Here is a 17,709-nt window from a genome sequence, read left to right on the forward strand (position 1 = left end):
TGCACCTACCCTCTTTGCCTAGATGAGTCAGACCGTGTGTCACCTCAGCTAGACTTGGAAGGTATGCTCTGGGGGCTACTGGCTTACCGTGTCCACCTGCCCACAGTCCTGAGGACCCTTTGTCCTCCAGACTGCCTCTTCCTGCAGGGAACACAAATTTTTGTATCTTAATTTAACTATCGTGTGTTTGCAATGTAGAGTACCATGAGCATAACTCAAAAAGAAAAAGAAACATCTCTAGAGGAGAGAAAGAAGAAGAAAATGTCAGGTTTGCCATTCACCAACAGGCATATCAGTGTCTATACGAAATTTCCCTTCACCAGTATTCCCATTCTCCACCCTTTGTGCATGACAAGGCACTCTGCAGTAATACTGGTGTCATCGTGCTGTTGAGATATACTGGGTTCGTGCAGAACTCTGAAGGACCTAGGTATGTGGAGTTTGAACTGTACTTGGGTCCATGTATTGTACCACCCTGTGTGAACGCAAAAGATGAAGAGGAAACTGTAGAGAAACAGAATAGAGGTTGGTGACAGATGAGTTTGTAGAGGTGGAGAAGATTTTATAAAAATTTGACAACTGGATTGGGCACTACGGGGAAGTGATTCTCTACTTGGTCTACTCCCCTTAAAAAAACATTTCTGTGTGTCTTATCTCTACTGGGACTATCCCAGCCATCAATCCAGTGTCCTGTCCATCCTAAGTTCATAGGGAACCCGGTATCTGTGAGTTAATTTCCTCTACCTGTGATGGACATGCATCTAGAACAGCGAAATGTAACATTAGTAAGTTGCATTTATTCTGTTCTTCCCATTAACCAAATCTGTGTTTTCTATATGGCTTGTGATTCCTTACTATATGTCACTTGGTCCCGTCTATGTGTTTAATAATGTGGCTTGTGTTTTCTGTCTAGGGGATCTATATTGACTACGTGTCCTACTACTCCTACAATCTCTGGCAAAATGCCCTTCCTTCCTACCAGTGTAACATATTATTGACCGTTAGGGATATGGGGTTTGGACTGATGGGTCTTTCCTGTATGTGCCAGTATACTTACCGTCCTCAACCTCTCCACCTGTTGTTCTCTGCGCCTAACACTATTCTTGTGATGTTCAATAGCACACTAAGATTAGCTACTGTGACCTTTCCAATTTTGCAAAGAAGTCTGCACCCTGACAATCAATGCCTTATTGAGCCCGTCCATTTGCACAGAGACAGCCACCTCCCATTTGCCGAATTAGTGTTTACCAGTCGTCTTATCCAGATGGAGAGTTTTCTATTACTGCAAGAGACAAAAAAAAAAAAAAAAAAGTTTAACAAGCTTCTAGGTCATGCGAAGTATTCATTCAATCCTTCTCATCCCGTATCAAGGGTCTGTACATGGTCCATCAAACATTTCCGAGCTCATCTTTACTAGGGGCATTACTAGGAACTAATTCTTCTTATATGGTAACTGAAAGAAATACCCTGGGGTTACCTTGTCTCTGCCCGCTTTCCTGCTGGCAAATACTAATGTGCGGACAGGTTTTTCTCCATTTCTGACGTTACTTTCTTGATTTTTTTTTTTTTGTTTTTTTTTGTTTTGTTTTTTTTTTAGGTTTTACTATATATGTACACGAATGATACCATACTTACGTGTTCCACTGGTCTCAGCCACTTCCCCCACAGGCTACTGCTCTTGTTTTACCGGTTGGATACTCCTCTGGGTGCATGAGAAATGGCTGAAAACGCTCAGGTCACCTTCTCCTCCTAAATAAAACTTCAACATTCATTAGTACATATATAGGTTACAGTCATATTTTTCATATTTTTATTATTTTCTATAGTTTGTATGCTGGCCGTAACTGCTTCCACATCTACATAAGGCGGTGTACTTGCATTCTCTTTTTTTTTTTTTTTTTCCTCTTCCTACTTATTTATTGTTGCTACAAGTTCAAACAGTTCTTATATTTCCATTCTTGTTTTATGACTTTGGTTAAACATACCACCTGCAATACCTTTGGATCAAACTCACCAAACCCTCTTGCTATCACAGGTTTAAACAATTTGTATGTCTGACCCTTTGTTTTCGGGGTTTTATCAGACATATTCTTATCCTTAAGTTCTGCAATACCTCTGGTTCAAAGATGCCCACCTTAGGGAATGGTTCCCTATCTTTGTCAGTCACACGTTCCCATTCAGACAAAAAGTCTTCAATACTTTTTCCTTTAAACTTCGCTGACCCCATGGGCCGTGGCTCTTCAACCTGAACCCTGGTTACAAAACGTCCCTTACTTGAGCAACTGGCTCCCATAATTGTGGGCGTTTTCCCACAAACACCAAAATACTCAATATAAGGTAACAGTGAAAGTTCTCCGAGCGCTCTTCACCCGCTCACCGCCCACGTTGGCCAGTACTACCATACACTGTTGATAGCGAAGGCAATGTACCCAACTTAGGGCCCTATCTGACCTATATTTACTGGAAGTTTTTAGGAATAACTTACCCTTTCCAGTAAAGTATCGGCCGTTGGAGACTTTCCTGAGAGAGACCAGCGAAAACTCCCTATGCAGTTTATTATACACAAATCACGCTTGCGTATGCTCTATACAGCGCTGATGATACCGCAATTTTACGCAAAATCTCGTAAAAAGGATATCACGTTGCGCTATATATCGCACCCACAAACGCGCGGTCCAATCACACAGCGTATAGGTACTTGTTACTTATCTGCCGTACGACCACTGTAATCGAATTTCAAGCTGCGAAACCTCAGCCGGAGCGTATCAAAAAAACTATATGGGTCACAACACAATTCACAATTCCCTACCACGCTCCTATAAGTCTCCTCACGACTTGCGTATTAAACCTTATACTAACGTGAGTCAGCCGCCACACGCCACCAAGTCTCCACTCACTTGATGTACCAAACGACGGGATCCCGCATTACGGGGTTCGAATTTCACTCACTCCTACGTTCGCTCACTCAGGTACACTTTGTTTCTTTTTCATCCACTAGGGGTCACTGGAGTACTCTTGGGAGCCGGGGTGTTGTTAGGAATGTTTAGTTGTTTTGTACAGCAGCTGTTTTCACGTGCACTGTAATGCAGATTTATACACATGTTACTAATGTGGTCCTACGTCACGGTACGGGTCTGTCCTTCCATTGTTGCTGGTCGGTGTACATAATCAATAAGTTTAATACAAAGTCAAACTAGCAGCTTCGTTGCAAAGTCGGTTAGACAGTGTGTCGGACAAATACGACTGCACAAACAGACCCTTGCCACGTGAAAACAGCTGCTGTACAAAACAACTAAACATTCCTAACAACACCCCGGCTCCCAAGAGTACTCCAGTGCCCCCTATGGATTCAAAGAAAAGGATTTACCTGGTAAGTACCAAAATCCTATTTTTTTTCAATACAGAAAATCAGGATTCATTCAAGTTGGCAGCTTTACCCCCAGAGGCAATTTAAAAAAATTATTTATACTAAATTTTGTTTTTATACTAAAAAAAATTTAGAAACCAGGTAGTTTTATGCTATTGTAGCGTGGCTACTGTCCCACCTTTAAACTAAACGAACTATTGTGTAATTTGTACTTAGCGACCGTATTCTTACGCTATTTTGCGTAAACACACGACCGTGCGTGTCTCTTACGTGGCGTGTACAAAACCGTACGTCCGCAATAGCACAAATCATACAATTTCTATAAATGTGAGCAATACCAACTATAATTGCTCACTTAACACAACACACATTCTTTCTGTGTAAACCCTCTTACTACTGGGCCAGAAATGCGTTTTGTGATTTTACTCTTACTTCCTTAACATTTATTTTAGTTTTAACTATATAGCAACAAAAATATCTCCGGTTTCACACAGATCTATAATGACTCTAGCAATAATCAATAATTTAAATGATATGATTCAGATTGGATAGCCATCTTCCAGAACATACATTGATATAAACACACACATAATTATAGGAACAAACAGTATGAGCGCGAATACCAAGGTAAATGTTTTTAGTCCCGTGGAACTACAAGTCCAAAGCTGGACAAGAAACAATGTTCCTCAAAGTCACTGACAGCCAATATTATTTGGTAGTAGAAGCTTGTCAGTGTGCACTTCTGGGACTTCCAGCTGTCGCTTTCCCAGTGTTACCCGATTCCGGACGGGTGATCCTGCCAAGAAATTGAAGAAGTAGGGAGCGCCAATAGTGCATTAAAAGAGTAGAGTAATTTTAATTTATAAAATCCAAATCACTGACAAGTAAAAACTCGTACCATAAAAGGCGGTCAAACCACCGCTCGTATAACCAGCATAGAATTTACCCCACTGTGCAAAACAGCATTTTCAATTCGACATCCAAACGTCAGACCACGCCCATACGCGTTTCGTCATTCGACTTCGTCAGTGGGCTTGGTCTGAAGTCACAAAGGCGGTGTTTAAATACACACATCAGTATTCTGATTGGCCCATGCAAATTACATGAAAAATGAATATCAACATAACAAGAAATGTATTAATAACATCCCTCTAGTGCACAGATAGTACAAAATAGTAAGTACTATACTTCAACATAAAAATCATTATAACAAGAGTTCATCAAGGCATCAAATTTCCAAATAAATAACAATAAAATAAAGAAAGAAAATACATTCAATGACACAAGTGAGCATATCCCTGTCAACGATGTTATCATACAAAGATAAACCAGTTAGCCATTCATCACCTATATGCAGTTCTAATGGATGGTTCCATATTGCTCATATCCCTAACATATAGCGCTAGACATATGTGTCCGCATTTCGTCCGTCTTACGGTCTCTTTATTTTGGCTATGATACTTTTACCTTTATTGTTCACAGCGATCATCTCAGCACCTAAAGTCGGATGTTTTTTTGACATCCTTGCATTGTTTGTAACCTCCGTCCAATCGCATGACCCATGTTGGACGGTCAAACGGCGCCCATTCATGACGCGGACGGGTGAAATGGACAGGTGTGCGGGCATACCATCATGTTAAAGACACAGCACTCGTTTAAGCTATCTATTAATCACAAAGAAAGGGGAAATGGCTGTTACCAATTTTATACCGGCAATATAGAGTGAAGGCTAAAGGGAATATATAATAGATATAGAAAGAAGTTAATAAACATAAACCCTCCAGACTAAGAAGCAATCTTATAAAAAATTATTAATATAATGAACTTACGTGACAACAGACAACACACTAAAAGTCGGAGATCAGGCACCTATTTTAAAAACGGGGTCAATTCATATCCCTCATTCAGTCCATTTGGATGAAGGGTATCTAATGTAAATATCCAGAATGTTTCTCTTTTGTTCAGAGTATTCTCTCTATCTCCCCCACGCTTATCATGTGCTATATGCTCTAGACCAATAAATCTTAATGATGAGGGGTTACTACAATGATGTTGTTTAAAATGACGGGGAACACTCTGATTTTCCACATTATTCTTAATATTTCTCAAATGTTCTAAAATTCGTAGTTTTAACACTCTCTTTGTCTTGCCAACATATCTCATCCCACATCCACATTCAAGTAGATATACAATGAATGTGGAATTGCAGTTAATAAAGCTATTGATTTTAAACTTTTTATCTGAGTTTTTACTACTGAAAGTTTTGGTGCCTTTTAACCCATGCTGACACACTTTACACCTTCCACATACATAGAATCCCTCTACTTTATTAAGTGATAGACAATTCGGGGTACTGTTCTCTTTTCTCTCCAAAGCAGGCAATAGACTAGGGGCTAAGTGAGTTTTTAAGGTTTTGGCTCGTCTGAATACCATGTCAGGTCTTACTGGTAGGTGTTGGGATAGTACAGAATCCATTTGCAAAATATGCCAGTTTCGTTTAAGACTAATCTGAATTTCATGATTCGATGTATTATATTGTGTCACAAAGGGGCAGAACATTTTTTCAGTTTCAGCTTGGTTATGAACTTCACGTTTCTTATATTTAATTAATTCCTTTCTATCTAATGTACTGGCTTTTTTAATAGCTCCTTCGATCAGAGATAGGGGATAACCTTTCTCTAAAAAGCGCCTTTTGTATTCTAGAGCTTGTTCCTCAAATTTAGTTACTGAGGTACAATTTCTTCTTAAACGGATCAGCTGTGAGAAAGGTAAATTACTTTTCCATTTCTTCAAATGGCAGCTATTATACTCTAAATAATTATTGCTGTCTACCTCTTTAAAAAATGTATACGTTTCTATTGGTTTATTGGATGTATAATCACTAGTATTAAGGACGAGGTCCAAAAACTCTATTTGTTCTCTCTGGAAATTTGATGTAAACTGGAGATTAAATTCATTTATATTAAGATATTGTATAAACCCATTGAATTCATCTTCTGTTCCACGCCAAATGACTAGCATGTCATCAATATAGCGTTTAAACAACATGATCTTATCAGAAAAAGGATTATTGGCTAATACATTTCCCTTTTCCCACTCGCCCATATATAAGTTGGCGACACTCAGGGCACAAATCGTCCCCATAGCTACCCCGCACACTTGTACGAAATATTCATCCAAAAAAGAAAAATAATTATGTTTAAAAATACGCGTTTGGGCGTGGTCTGACGTTTGGATCTCGAATTGAGAATGCTGTTTTGCACAGTGGGGTAAATTCTATGCTGGTTATACGAGCGGTGGTTTGACCGCCTTTTATGGTACGAGTTTTTACTTGTCAGTGATTTGGATTTTATAAATTAAAATTACTCTACTCTTTTAATGCACTATTGGCGCTCCCTACTTCTTCAATTTCTTGACACACATAATTATAATAATATTATATATATGTACCATTCACTGGTCTCCTCTGAGACTCCTTTACCCATTCAGTGCTTCTAATTTGCAGATCAATGCGGTGTGCTTTTGTCTGCCGTGGTTTTCACTGCTAAGAAAAAGCAGTTACACAGGTTAATTTGCATTTCAATGGCTATCTTATAGCAAGCAGAGTTAGCTAAATCTTAGAGGTAAAAGAAAAACAAAACAAAACTTTGTTTTTTATCTGTGTGTACTTCTTACATCAAGTATTCATCTCACTATTAACTTTCACTAGGCCCCATTGAAACTATTTGTAATTGACTATGGCAGGGGTGGGGAACCTTTTTTCTACCGAGGGCCATTTGGATATTTATAAAATCCTTCGGGGGCCATACAAGTCTGCCCCCGCGCGCGCCAAAAAAATGGGTGTGGCCAGTTAAAATGGGACGTGATACACATATGCCCCCAATAGTGCAGTGCCAGATCCACAATTGCCCCCACAGTGCCAGGTATACAAATGCCCCCACAGTGCCAGGTATACAAATGCACCTCACAGTGCCAGGTATACAGATGCCCCCACAGTGCTAGGTATACAGATGCCCCCACAGTGCTAGGTATACAAATGCCCCTCACAGTGCCAGGCATACAAATGCCCCTTACAGTGCCAGGCATACAAATGCCCCTCACAGTGCCAGGTATACAAATGCCCCTCACAGTGCCAGGCATACAAATGCCCCTCACAGTGCCAGGTATACAGATGCCCTCACAGTGCCAGGTATACAGATGCCCTCACAGTGCCTGGTATACAAATGCCCCTCACAGTGCCAGGTATACAAATGCCCCTCACAGTGCCAGGTATATAGATGCCCCCACAGTGCCAGGTATATAGATGCCCCCACAGTGCCAGGTATACAAATGCCCCCCACAGTGTCAGGTATACAGATGCCCCCACAGTGCCAGGTATACAGATGCCCCCACAGTGCCAGGTATACAGATGCCCCCACAGTGCCAGGTATACAGATGTCCTCTCACAGTGCCAGGTATACAGATGCCCCTCACAGTGCCAGGTATACAGATGCCCCTCACAGTGCCAGGTATACAGATGCCCCTCACAGTGCCAGGTATACAGATGCCCCTCACAGTGCCAGGTATACAGATGCCCCTCACAGTGCCAGGTATACAGATGCCCCTCACAGTGCCAGGTATACAGTACAGATCCCCCCCCCCCCCCCCCCCCCCCCCCCGTCCCGCTTACCGCTCCTTTTGGCGGGTACACGGAGGAGAGCGCGGCTATGTTGGGCGGCGGCGTGTAAGACTTGAAACCAGCCGCCGGTTCGAGAGCCAATCAGAGCTCGCGGACCGGCAGCCGCGGCTCCTGATTAGCTGCCGGTCCGCGAGCTCTGATTGGCTCACGAACCGGCGGCTGGTTTCAAGTCCTACACGCCGCCGCCGCCCGACAATAGCCGCGCTCTCCTCCGTGTGGTGACAGTTGAGACACGCTGCCGCCGGACTGTGCGGTGGCGTGTCTCACTGAGAGGAGCGGGTGAGCCGGACCAAGCGGCTTCGCGGGCCGGAGGTTCCCCACCCCTGGACTATGGCATGGGTTAAAGAAATGCATTGGTAACTCATAAATTGTGTTTCATGTGACCAAGGAAAGCTGATTATTCTTGAGCAGACGGAAAATCAGCCATTTAGAAAAATGACCTTCCCAAAATGGCCACTGCTCCTCCCCCTTCCACATTCATGAGGGTTACACAAAATGGTGGACAGGCCATGTGGTTAGTCCAAAATGGAGGACAGACCATGCGGTTTCCTTTGTGACAAAGAAATCACACACCATGCAAGCACCTGAAGTTATTTTAGGCCTGAGTTAAAAATAAAAACTATATCAAAGCTATGCAGCAACTTTTTAAATATACTTTTAAACCTACTTAAACAGATAAACAATCCAATCTGAATCAAACACAATATGACTTATTTGAACCTTGTTTTGCAACAATAAAAATACATTTTAGCATCTTAAATATTATGAGAAACGCATTGTCCCTTACAATTTCATATCATTGGCTTACTGATACCACACCAATACACGTGGATGTTATTTTCATCATCTTCTCAATGCGTCCATTGGAGCCGGTCAATTACAGCCGCGTTTGTAATGTACAGTGCAGCATTAAGACCCTGATATCCCGGACGAGCCCCATCTATGAATGCTAAATTGATTTCTCGCAAATATTTAAAATGCCCGCTCTAATATATATTGCAGACGCCAGGCACATCTTATTACCATATACGATAAAAGTGCGCTGTACATCGCAAAACACTGTATCCCATAAGAGAAAACAATACACCCACACATTATCTGAGTTCCAAAGCTCATTGATGTATATATTTGTTATTAAAAAGGATATGGATTCAGTATATATTACAAAGTACAGTATACCTATAGTTACATGGTTACAACTCACACAGTAAGCAGTTGGAACATAGTTACATATAGTTATATACAATTACATACAATTTCAGTTACATGCCAGCGATACAATTACCATTATCTTTCTCATATAAATTTGTCCCTCCATTGCAGCTTATGTCTCCCTCTCTCTGTAAATAAATACAGGAACTGAACTGCCAGCAACTCCTCCATCATCCTCTGAGACCAAAAAGCAAGTGAGCTCCAGTGTAATCAATATGTTATCTAGTTTCTGGGGGAGTGGACTCATGAGTCACCAGTTTCTTTGCATATGCTGAATCAGGTTCAGCCTTGAAGACATCCAAAGGGCTGGCCCGAGTTTCCTGTCCTCCACCTCTAAGAATATCTATTGTTCTAATAAGAGCGATTTTAGCTTTTACACATGTAATCATAACTATTTGCTGCAATGTCCCACAACTTCATAACAAGTATCAAATTAATCTACACATTAAGCTGGTTGTTTTAATAGTAAATATGACCGGTGTATCTTGTTTCGTTCAAATAATACACATTCATGACATTCATTAGATATAATTCTAAATCATCATGATGTCTGGCGCTTGATATTATTATAATTATGTACTGTATGAAATAAGTATCAAATACATCTCTGTGGCATGTCCGTGTAAATGCGTGTGTTACCATATATTGCTGTGCTCGCTGCACGTATTTGCAAGTATAGCGACTCAAATGTGTGTAGTTTGTATGTTCTCTCTATGTAATATTTTTTACTTCGACAGACCTCAGTGTGGTTCTGACTTCAAGTTGCTCAAAAGCTACCTGTTCAGCCACTTGGTTGACCTGAAAGTTGTTGTTGTTTGTCATTTCTCTGGCTAGAGCTATTTCTGAATTGGCCGACATGCCATGTATGTATCTGATTTGTTACCAAGGCAAAGCTGAATTGTGTATAACAGTCTCATTTCAGTGGGTTTAGTATGAAATACCTACAATCAAAATCCCGATGGTCAAAATACCGACACTTAAAATATCGTCAAGTCAAAAAGTCAACAATTTTTTTCATTGTTTTTGTGTGTTTGTCTGACATGGACACCGTATAATACCACTTTCACATCGCAAATGCCGGATCCCACCCGGTAAGAGAAACGTGTCCTTACCGGGTGGGATCCGGCATTTGGTCTCCTTTGATGGCTTTCCGACCCGGCAATATACCGGGTCGGTTGCCATAGCAGCGGGGGGGGGGGGGCAGCAGGGGTGGAGGCGGCGCTGGGAGATGAGCTCATCTCCTGCGCCGCCTCTCCCTATGCTATGAATGGGAACCGTGTCGCATCGACGCGGCTCCCATTCACACTGCGCCTGACCCGGTATTCAACCCGGGTATAATCTTTCTTTTATACCGGGTTGAATTACCAGGTCAGGCGACCCGCTAATTTGCCGAAAGTGCTTTCACATCGCAATATGCCGTGTCGATACCGGGTTATTTGTGCGATGTGAAAGGGGTATAAGTGTACTGTGTCTCCTCGCATGACTCGCGGCTTCAGGCACACTGGTATATTCCCCTTCCAGGTCCACTGTGATAGTAAAGTATGAACAAGTCTGTTTCAATGAAAAACTCATTTCGACTTTTTGACCTGTCTACATTTTAAATTTTGGGATTTTGACTATGTCAGGATTTTGATTGTAGGTAAATTGACCGCATCCCCTTCCAGTTGACAGTAGTTTAAAATTTCAAAATCAAAGTATGGTTTTATCTGCTGTGGGTCAGGATTTTGTCTTGTGAAGTGACGATTGTTTTTCCCCTTAATGATGTTTGGGCTTTAACATTTGCAGAAGACGGGATGGTATGATGATTTTGTATGATGCACAAGGGATTGGTTGGTAACTAATCAGCCGGTGGCCAGATGAATCATGGCTACTATTCATCAAGCATATGTTTTGGAACATGTCTATGGTCCTAAATGTATTGTGACTCATTCTACCAGGCTGGCACAGAACAGTGCTTCAAAACTAGTCAGCCACCTGGTCCTATATTCATACTTTCATAAAACTTTTATAAGTTCAATATTTTTATTTTGTTGGGGGGTTTTTAGCTAAAGATGCCCATTTTGAGTGTAACATTCAAGGGCCTCTTAGGTTGGTAGTGTCCTCCAGAGGTTTGAAAGAGGAAAGAGAATTTTTGATACTAGTTTCAGTCCAGCTGGCAAGACACGGTGTTTCCCTCCGTTCGTTCACTGTCATTGAGTGTTTCTATTCTGCTCTACCATGGGCTTTAAACTAAAGTACTATTGGCTACCATTGTCTGAGTGACTGTAGAAGGGGAGGTATCAAGTTTTCAAACAAGTATATTGATTTTGTGCTTGCTCCTGCACCATCTACACCAGGGTTTACATTGTTTCACAGTGTGATGGTATAATAGGTCGACATGAGTTTTTCATAATTTTTTGGGTGTAGAATTATACCTTGCGGCACGTGGAAGCCCAGTTAGTGTACCGCGTCCCCACGAATTGCTTGCTTCACTTGCCATGCTTCGGCTAAGGTGCCTCGCTGCACTAGACATAGGTTACTACTCCCAACTGTAGTCCATGTGGATGGTAAAGTATGAAAAAATGAAGAAAAATAACCATGTCTACCATATGCTGCGACGACTATTGTCATTTGAACTTTTTGACCATGCCAACCATGCGGGGCTGACCTATTGACTGTCGACCTATCATCCAGATACCGTTTCCCAGACGGATTCTGAAAAATGGATTTAATTTATACCCCTTTCAGACATGCTCCGAATTCCTGGGATTTTGCACATGAACGCGCATCATCCCGGGAATTTGGCATATCTGAAAGGCCCTGACCCTGCATTGAGCAGGGTTTTCCCCAGGACTTAAGTACCGGAAAGACAACCCGGCTTAGGTCTGAAAGGTGCTACCCGAGAATTTGCTCCCGGCTCGCACCTACATGCCTCTGATTGGCGCTGGACCACTGGAAGGGGCGGGGCTGCCTGGAGTGGGCGTGCACTGGCTGTTGTAGTCCGTGCTGCAGTGAAGTTGTAGAAGCAGCCTAACAGAGGCGGTGTATATTTATGTATGTGTGTGTGTATATGTGTGTGTGTATATGTGTGTGTGTGTGTGTGTGTGTGTATATATATATATATATATATATATATATATATATATATATATATATGAATTTGGCGTCTGTGTGTGTGTTTGTGACATGAGAGTAGCCTGGTCTGCCCTGGCTGCCAAGGCAGACCAGGCTTATGTCTGCAGGGGGTCCACCCAGGAATTTCCCAGGTCTCGGGTTTAGTGTGAAAGGGGTCTCCAGCAGAAACCCGGGACTGACCAGGGAAATTCCTGGGTCGTATGTCTGAAAGGGGTATTATTTCATATCATTGATTAAGAAATACCAGTCTATTTTTCTTACGCAGCAACAACAATTGCTGACCGTATTCATTTATGTTCATTATAATACAATGTAAAGAAGTAGTCTACAATGATCATGCAGTATGGCATTGAATGCAAGCAGATGTGGTTCAGTTTGTCCATTCAAAATAAAAAATAAAAGGAACTGACGGGTATATTAATGTATTTTTATTGTCTAGATTAACCCCTCAAACACACCTATGATGGTTATGAGCAGTTTCCATTTTGTGCATCACTGTTCTGAGAGTTGTATCGGGCTAGTTTCCAGTATTTTCTATGCTTGTAAGATAAAGTACTGACAGCTTATTAATGAGGCTACCATCCAGAAAAATATGTCTGTAAAATACCCTCAGCGGTGTACCTGGGTCAGTGCTTGTATCTGTTAGTATATTATGTTAGTATTAAACTTGGGTATACATTTTGCAAATCAAATAAACGCTCCAATTCTCAGGTCAGTGTGCACCCTGTACACACACTCCGCTATTTTTAGCTCAGTGTGGGCTTTCTTCCAGGGGATCAGGAGGTTGGCCATCACAATGTTTAAGCAGGACCTAAAATCCCAGTCTGAGTATTTGAAACTGGTTATCGACTAACTTTCCTGTATGTACACCTAATCAATTATCAGGGCAACCAGCCTGATAATTGCATAGGTGTGTACCCAGTTTAAGAAACAGTGGTAACAAGTGTATTTATGAGGATATTTAAGCATGTTTGACTTTAATGAGCTGATCAAATCTTTTATTTCAGTTGAATTTAGTAAACCATCTAGTCCATCAAGAGACTGCTTGGATCTTTATGAGGAAATTATAACCGAGGAAGGGACTGCTAAAGAAGCTTCATTAAATGATGTATGTATTGTTTATTAAACATTAAGCTATGGTTGAAAAAGTCATATATTTTTAATTATTATATACAGTACAGTTTGAAGTTTAACACCACTTGTGTGAGAGACTTTCAGTCTACAGGCCTAAATAAGCCTTATTAAATCCTAGATGTAACTTAAACTTCTAAAATGTACTGTTTTTACTGATGTCTGAGAAATTGCATACTGTGTGATGATGGCTTTTTGTTTCTTTATTTTTTTTAACTTGAATAAAGGTCTATAAAAGCAATGTCAGATGGCAGATTACAAATTGTGTACAGTTGGATTATGCACATATAATCATATCTTACCCCCTATAGGTGTGTAAATAAAAACCTTTCATTCCTTTTTTTTTTTTTTATTCAGTGCACCTTAGAGTATACGTAAACTTGCCACATCCCAGTGCCAAGAGCTGCTGCTTTCAAAGATAACAGTCAGAAAATGTGTGAACGCTCAGTGAAGGTCTTGGTTGTCTCTTTCCCTAAATTGCTACCCTTGATTATACCAATAAAGCGTCGGAATACTTGAGTGATGCTATTCTTGATGCATCCTTGGGATTTACATGTGTCCATCAGAAGCTGATTAAAAATTCCTTGCTTTTAATTCCCCCAAAATCTAATGCTGGGCATACATTGTCTGATAAAATGCCTCTCAGCCCAACAGGCATTTTATCTGACCCTGCTGATATCCGGGACATGCACTGTAAGATCTCTCAAGGTATATGTCACGTGATGTCGGCGCTCCGCCCCTGGGGAGGATACATTTCCCGGTTCCTTCCCATATGAAGGAACAGGGGAATGTCTGTCTGTTTTCCACAGTAGGGCATACACTGCCCGATGCGGTCGACATGACCCTCCCCATAGTCCCTGTTGACATGCCGACTGTCAGGACTGTAAGGGGGCGGGATACCCCGCATCTGTATTGTGACCGGCGGTCAGTCACGTAACTGACTCCCGACGATCCGGCATGCCCAACCAATCAATATTTCTCTTACATCTTAGAGGATGCTGGGGACTCCGTAAGGACCATGGGGAATAGACGGGCTCCACAGGAGACAAAGGCACTAAAAAAAAACTTTAGGTATGGGTGTGCACTGGCTCCTCCCTCTATGACCCTCCTCCAGACCTCAGTTTAATACTGTGCCCAGAGGAGACTGGGTGCACTACAGGGAGCTCTCCTCAGCTTCCTGAAAAGAAAGTATTTTGTTAGGTTTTTTATTTTCAGGGAGACCTGCTGGCAACAGGCTCCCTGCATCGTGGGACTGAGGAGAGAGAAGCAGACCTACTTAAATGCTAGGCTCTGCTTCTTAGGCTACTGGACACCATTAGCTCCAGAGGGAGTCAGAACGCAGGTCTTCCCTAGCAGTTCGTCCCGGAGCCGCGCCGCCGTCCTCCTCGCAGAGCCGGAAGATAGAAGCCAGGTGAGTATAGGAAGGCAGAAGACTTCACAGGCGGCAGAAGACTTAAGAGCTTCGGAGAGGTAACGCGCAGCGCCATTGCTCCCACAACACACACACACAGAGCACACTGTGGGGTGCAGGGCGTGGGGGGGGGGGGGGCGCCCTGGGCTGCAATGTAGACCTCAGCACTGGCCTTTAGGAATATAATTACTCAGTTTGATATTATTTCAGGTCCCCCGACAGTTTAAAGAAAGAGCGGGACCGAAGCCCGCCACTGAGGGGGCGGGGCTTCTCCCGCCTCACTCACCAGCGCCATTTTCTCCTCAAGCACACGCTGAGAAGTTGGCTCCCCGGACTCTCCCCTGCTGATCACCGGTGATAGAGGGTTTTAAAGAAGGGGGGGGGGGCACATAATTGGGCGCAGTTAATAGCGCTGTATCTGGGTAATTTCTCTGACGTCCTAGTGGATGCTGGGGACTCCGTCAGGACCATGGGGACCAGCGGCTCCGCAGGAGACAGGGCACAAAAATAAAGCTTTAGGATCAGGTGGTGTGCACTGGCTCCTCCCCCTATGACCCTCCTCCAAGCCTCAGTTAGGTTTTTGTGCCCGTCCGAGCAGGGTGCAATCTAGGTGGCTCTCCTAAAGAGCTGCTTAGAAAAAGTTTTTAGGTTTTTTATTTTACAGTGAGTCCTGCTGGCAACAGGCTCACTGCAACGAGGGACTTAGGGGAGAAGAAGTGAACTCACCTGCGTGCAGGATGGATTGGCTTCTTAGGCTACTGGACACCATTAGTTCCAGAGGGATCGAACACAGGCCCAGCCATGGAGTCCGGTCCCGGAGCCGCGCCGCCGACCCCCTTGCAGATGCCGAAAAGTGAAGAGGTCCAGAAACCGGCGGCAGAAGACTTTTCAGTCTTCATGAGGTAGCGCACAGCACTGCAGCTGTGCGCCATTGTTGTCACACACTTCACACCAGCGGTCACGGAGGGTGCAGGGCGCTGCGGGGGGCGCCCTGGGCAGCAATGAGAATACCTTGTTCTGGCTAAAAAATACATCACATATAGCCCCTGGGGCTATATGGATGTATTTAACCCCTGCCAGGTCTCACAAACACCGGAGAAGAGCCCGCCGAAATAGGGGGCGGGGCCTATCTCCTCAGCACACAGCGCCATTTTCCTGCTCAGCTCCGCTGCGAGGAAGGCTCCCAGGACTCTCCCCTGCACTGCACTACAGAAACAGGGTAAAACAGAGAGGGGGGGGCACTTTTTTGGCGTTTTTTGATATATTAAGCTGCTATAAGGGAGACAACACTTCTATAGGGTTGTTCCTATATATTTATAGCGCTTGGGTGTGTGCTGGCAAACTCTCCCTCTGTCTCCCCAAAGGGCTAGTGGGGTCCTGTCTTCGATAAGAGCATTCCCTGTGTGTCTGCTGTGTGTCGGTACGTGTGTGTCGACATGTATGAGGACGATGTTGGTGTGGAGGCGGAGCAATTGCCGGTAATGGTGATGTCACCCCCTAGGGAGTCGACACCGGAATGGATGGCTTTGTTTATGGAATTACGTGATAATGTCAGCACATTACAAAAATCAGTTGACGACATGAGACGGCCGGCAAACCAGTTAGTACCTGTACAGGCGTCTCAGACACCGTCAGGGGCTGTAAAACGCCCTTTACCTCAGTCGGTCGACACAGACACGGACACCGAATCTAGTGTCGACGGTGAAGAAACAAACGTATTTTCCAGTAGGGCCACACGTTATATGATCACGGCAATGAAGGAGGCTTTGCATATCTCTGATACTGCATGTACCACAAAAAGGGGTATTATGTGGGGTCTGAAAAAACTACCTGTAGTTTTTCCTGAATCAGACGAATTGAATGAAGTGTGTGATGAAGCGTGGGTTAACCCCGATAGAAAACTGCTAATTTCAAAGAAGTTATTGGCATTATATCCTTTCCCGCCAGAGGTTAGGACGCGCTGGGAAACACCCCCTAGGGTGGATAAGGCGCTCACACGCTTATCAAAACAAGTGGCGTTACCGTCTCCTGAAACGGCCGTCCTCAAGGATCCAGCGGATAGGAGGCTGGAAACTACCCTGAAAAGTATATACACTCATACTGGTGTTATACTGCGACCAGCCATCGCCTCTGCATGGATGTGCAGTGCTGGGGTGGTTTGGTCGGATTCCCTGACTGAAAATATTGATACCCTAGATAGGGACAGTATTTTATTGACTTTAGAGCAATTAAAGGATGCTTTTCTTTATATGCGAGATGCTCAGAGGGATATTTGCACTCTGGCATCGAGAGTAAGTGCGATGTCCATATCTGCCAGAAGAAGTTTATGGACGCGACAATGGTCAGGTGATGCGGATTCCAAACGGCATATGGAAGTATTGCCGTATAAGGGGGAGGAATTATTTGGGGTCGGTCTATCGGATTTGGTGGCCACGGCAACAGCCGGGAAATCCACCTTTTTACCTCAGGTCCCCTCCCAACAGAAAAAGACACCGTCTTTTCAGCCGCAGTCCTTTCGTTCCTATAGGAACAAGCGGGCGAAAGGACAGTCATATTTGCCCCGAGGCAAAGGAAAGGGTAAGAGAGTGCACCAAGCAGCTTCTTCCCAGGAGCAGAAGCCCCCCCCCCCCGGCTTCTGCAAAGCCCTCAGCATGACGTTGGGGCTTTACAAGCGGACTCAGGGGCGGTGGGGGGTCGACTCAAGAATTTCAGCGCACAGTGGGCTCACTCACAGGTGGACCCCTGGATCCTGCAGATAGTATCTCAGGGTTACAGGTTGGAATTCGAGAAGTCTCC

General features: G+C 43.5%; 1 protein-coding gene across 4 annotated transcripts in view; it reads left to right on the forward strand.

The window, feature by feature from the left end:
• Positions 1 to 17,709, forward strand: part of CASP8AP2 (caspase 8 associated protein 2) — a 158,859-nt gene that overhangs the window by 44,344 nt on the left and 96,806 nt on the right. For all 4 annotated transcript variants that reach the window (XM_063916987.1, XM_063916986.1, XM_063916989.1 and 1 more), the window contains exon 4: positions 13,379 to 13,479. In XM_063916987.1, coding sequence (XP_063773057.1) covers positions 13,379 to 13,479 — 101 coding nt within the window. The remainder of the gene's footprint in view (positions 1 to 13,378; positions 13,480 to 17,709) is intronic.

Source organism: Pseudophryne corroboree, chromosome 4, assembly GCF_028390025.1.
Source record: "Pseudophryne corroboree isolate aPseCor3 chromosome 4, aPseCor3.hap2, whole genome shotgun sequence".
Classification (NCBI taxonomy): domain Eukaryota; kingdom Metazoa; phylum Chordata; class Amphibia; order Anura; family Myobatrachidae; genus Pseudophryne; species Pseudophryne corroboree.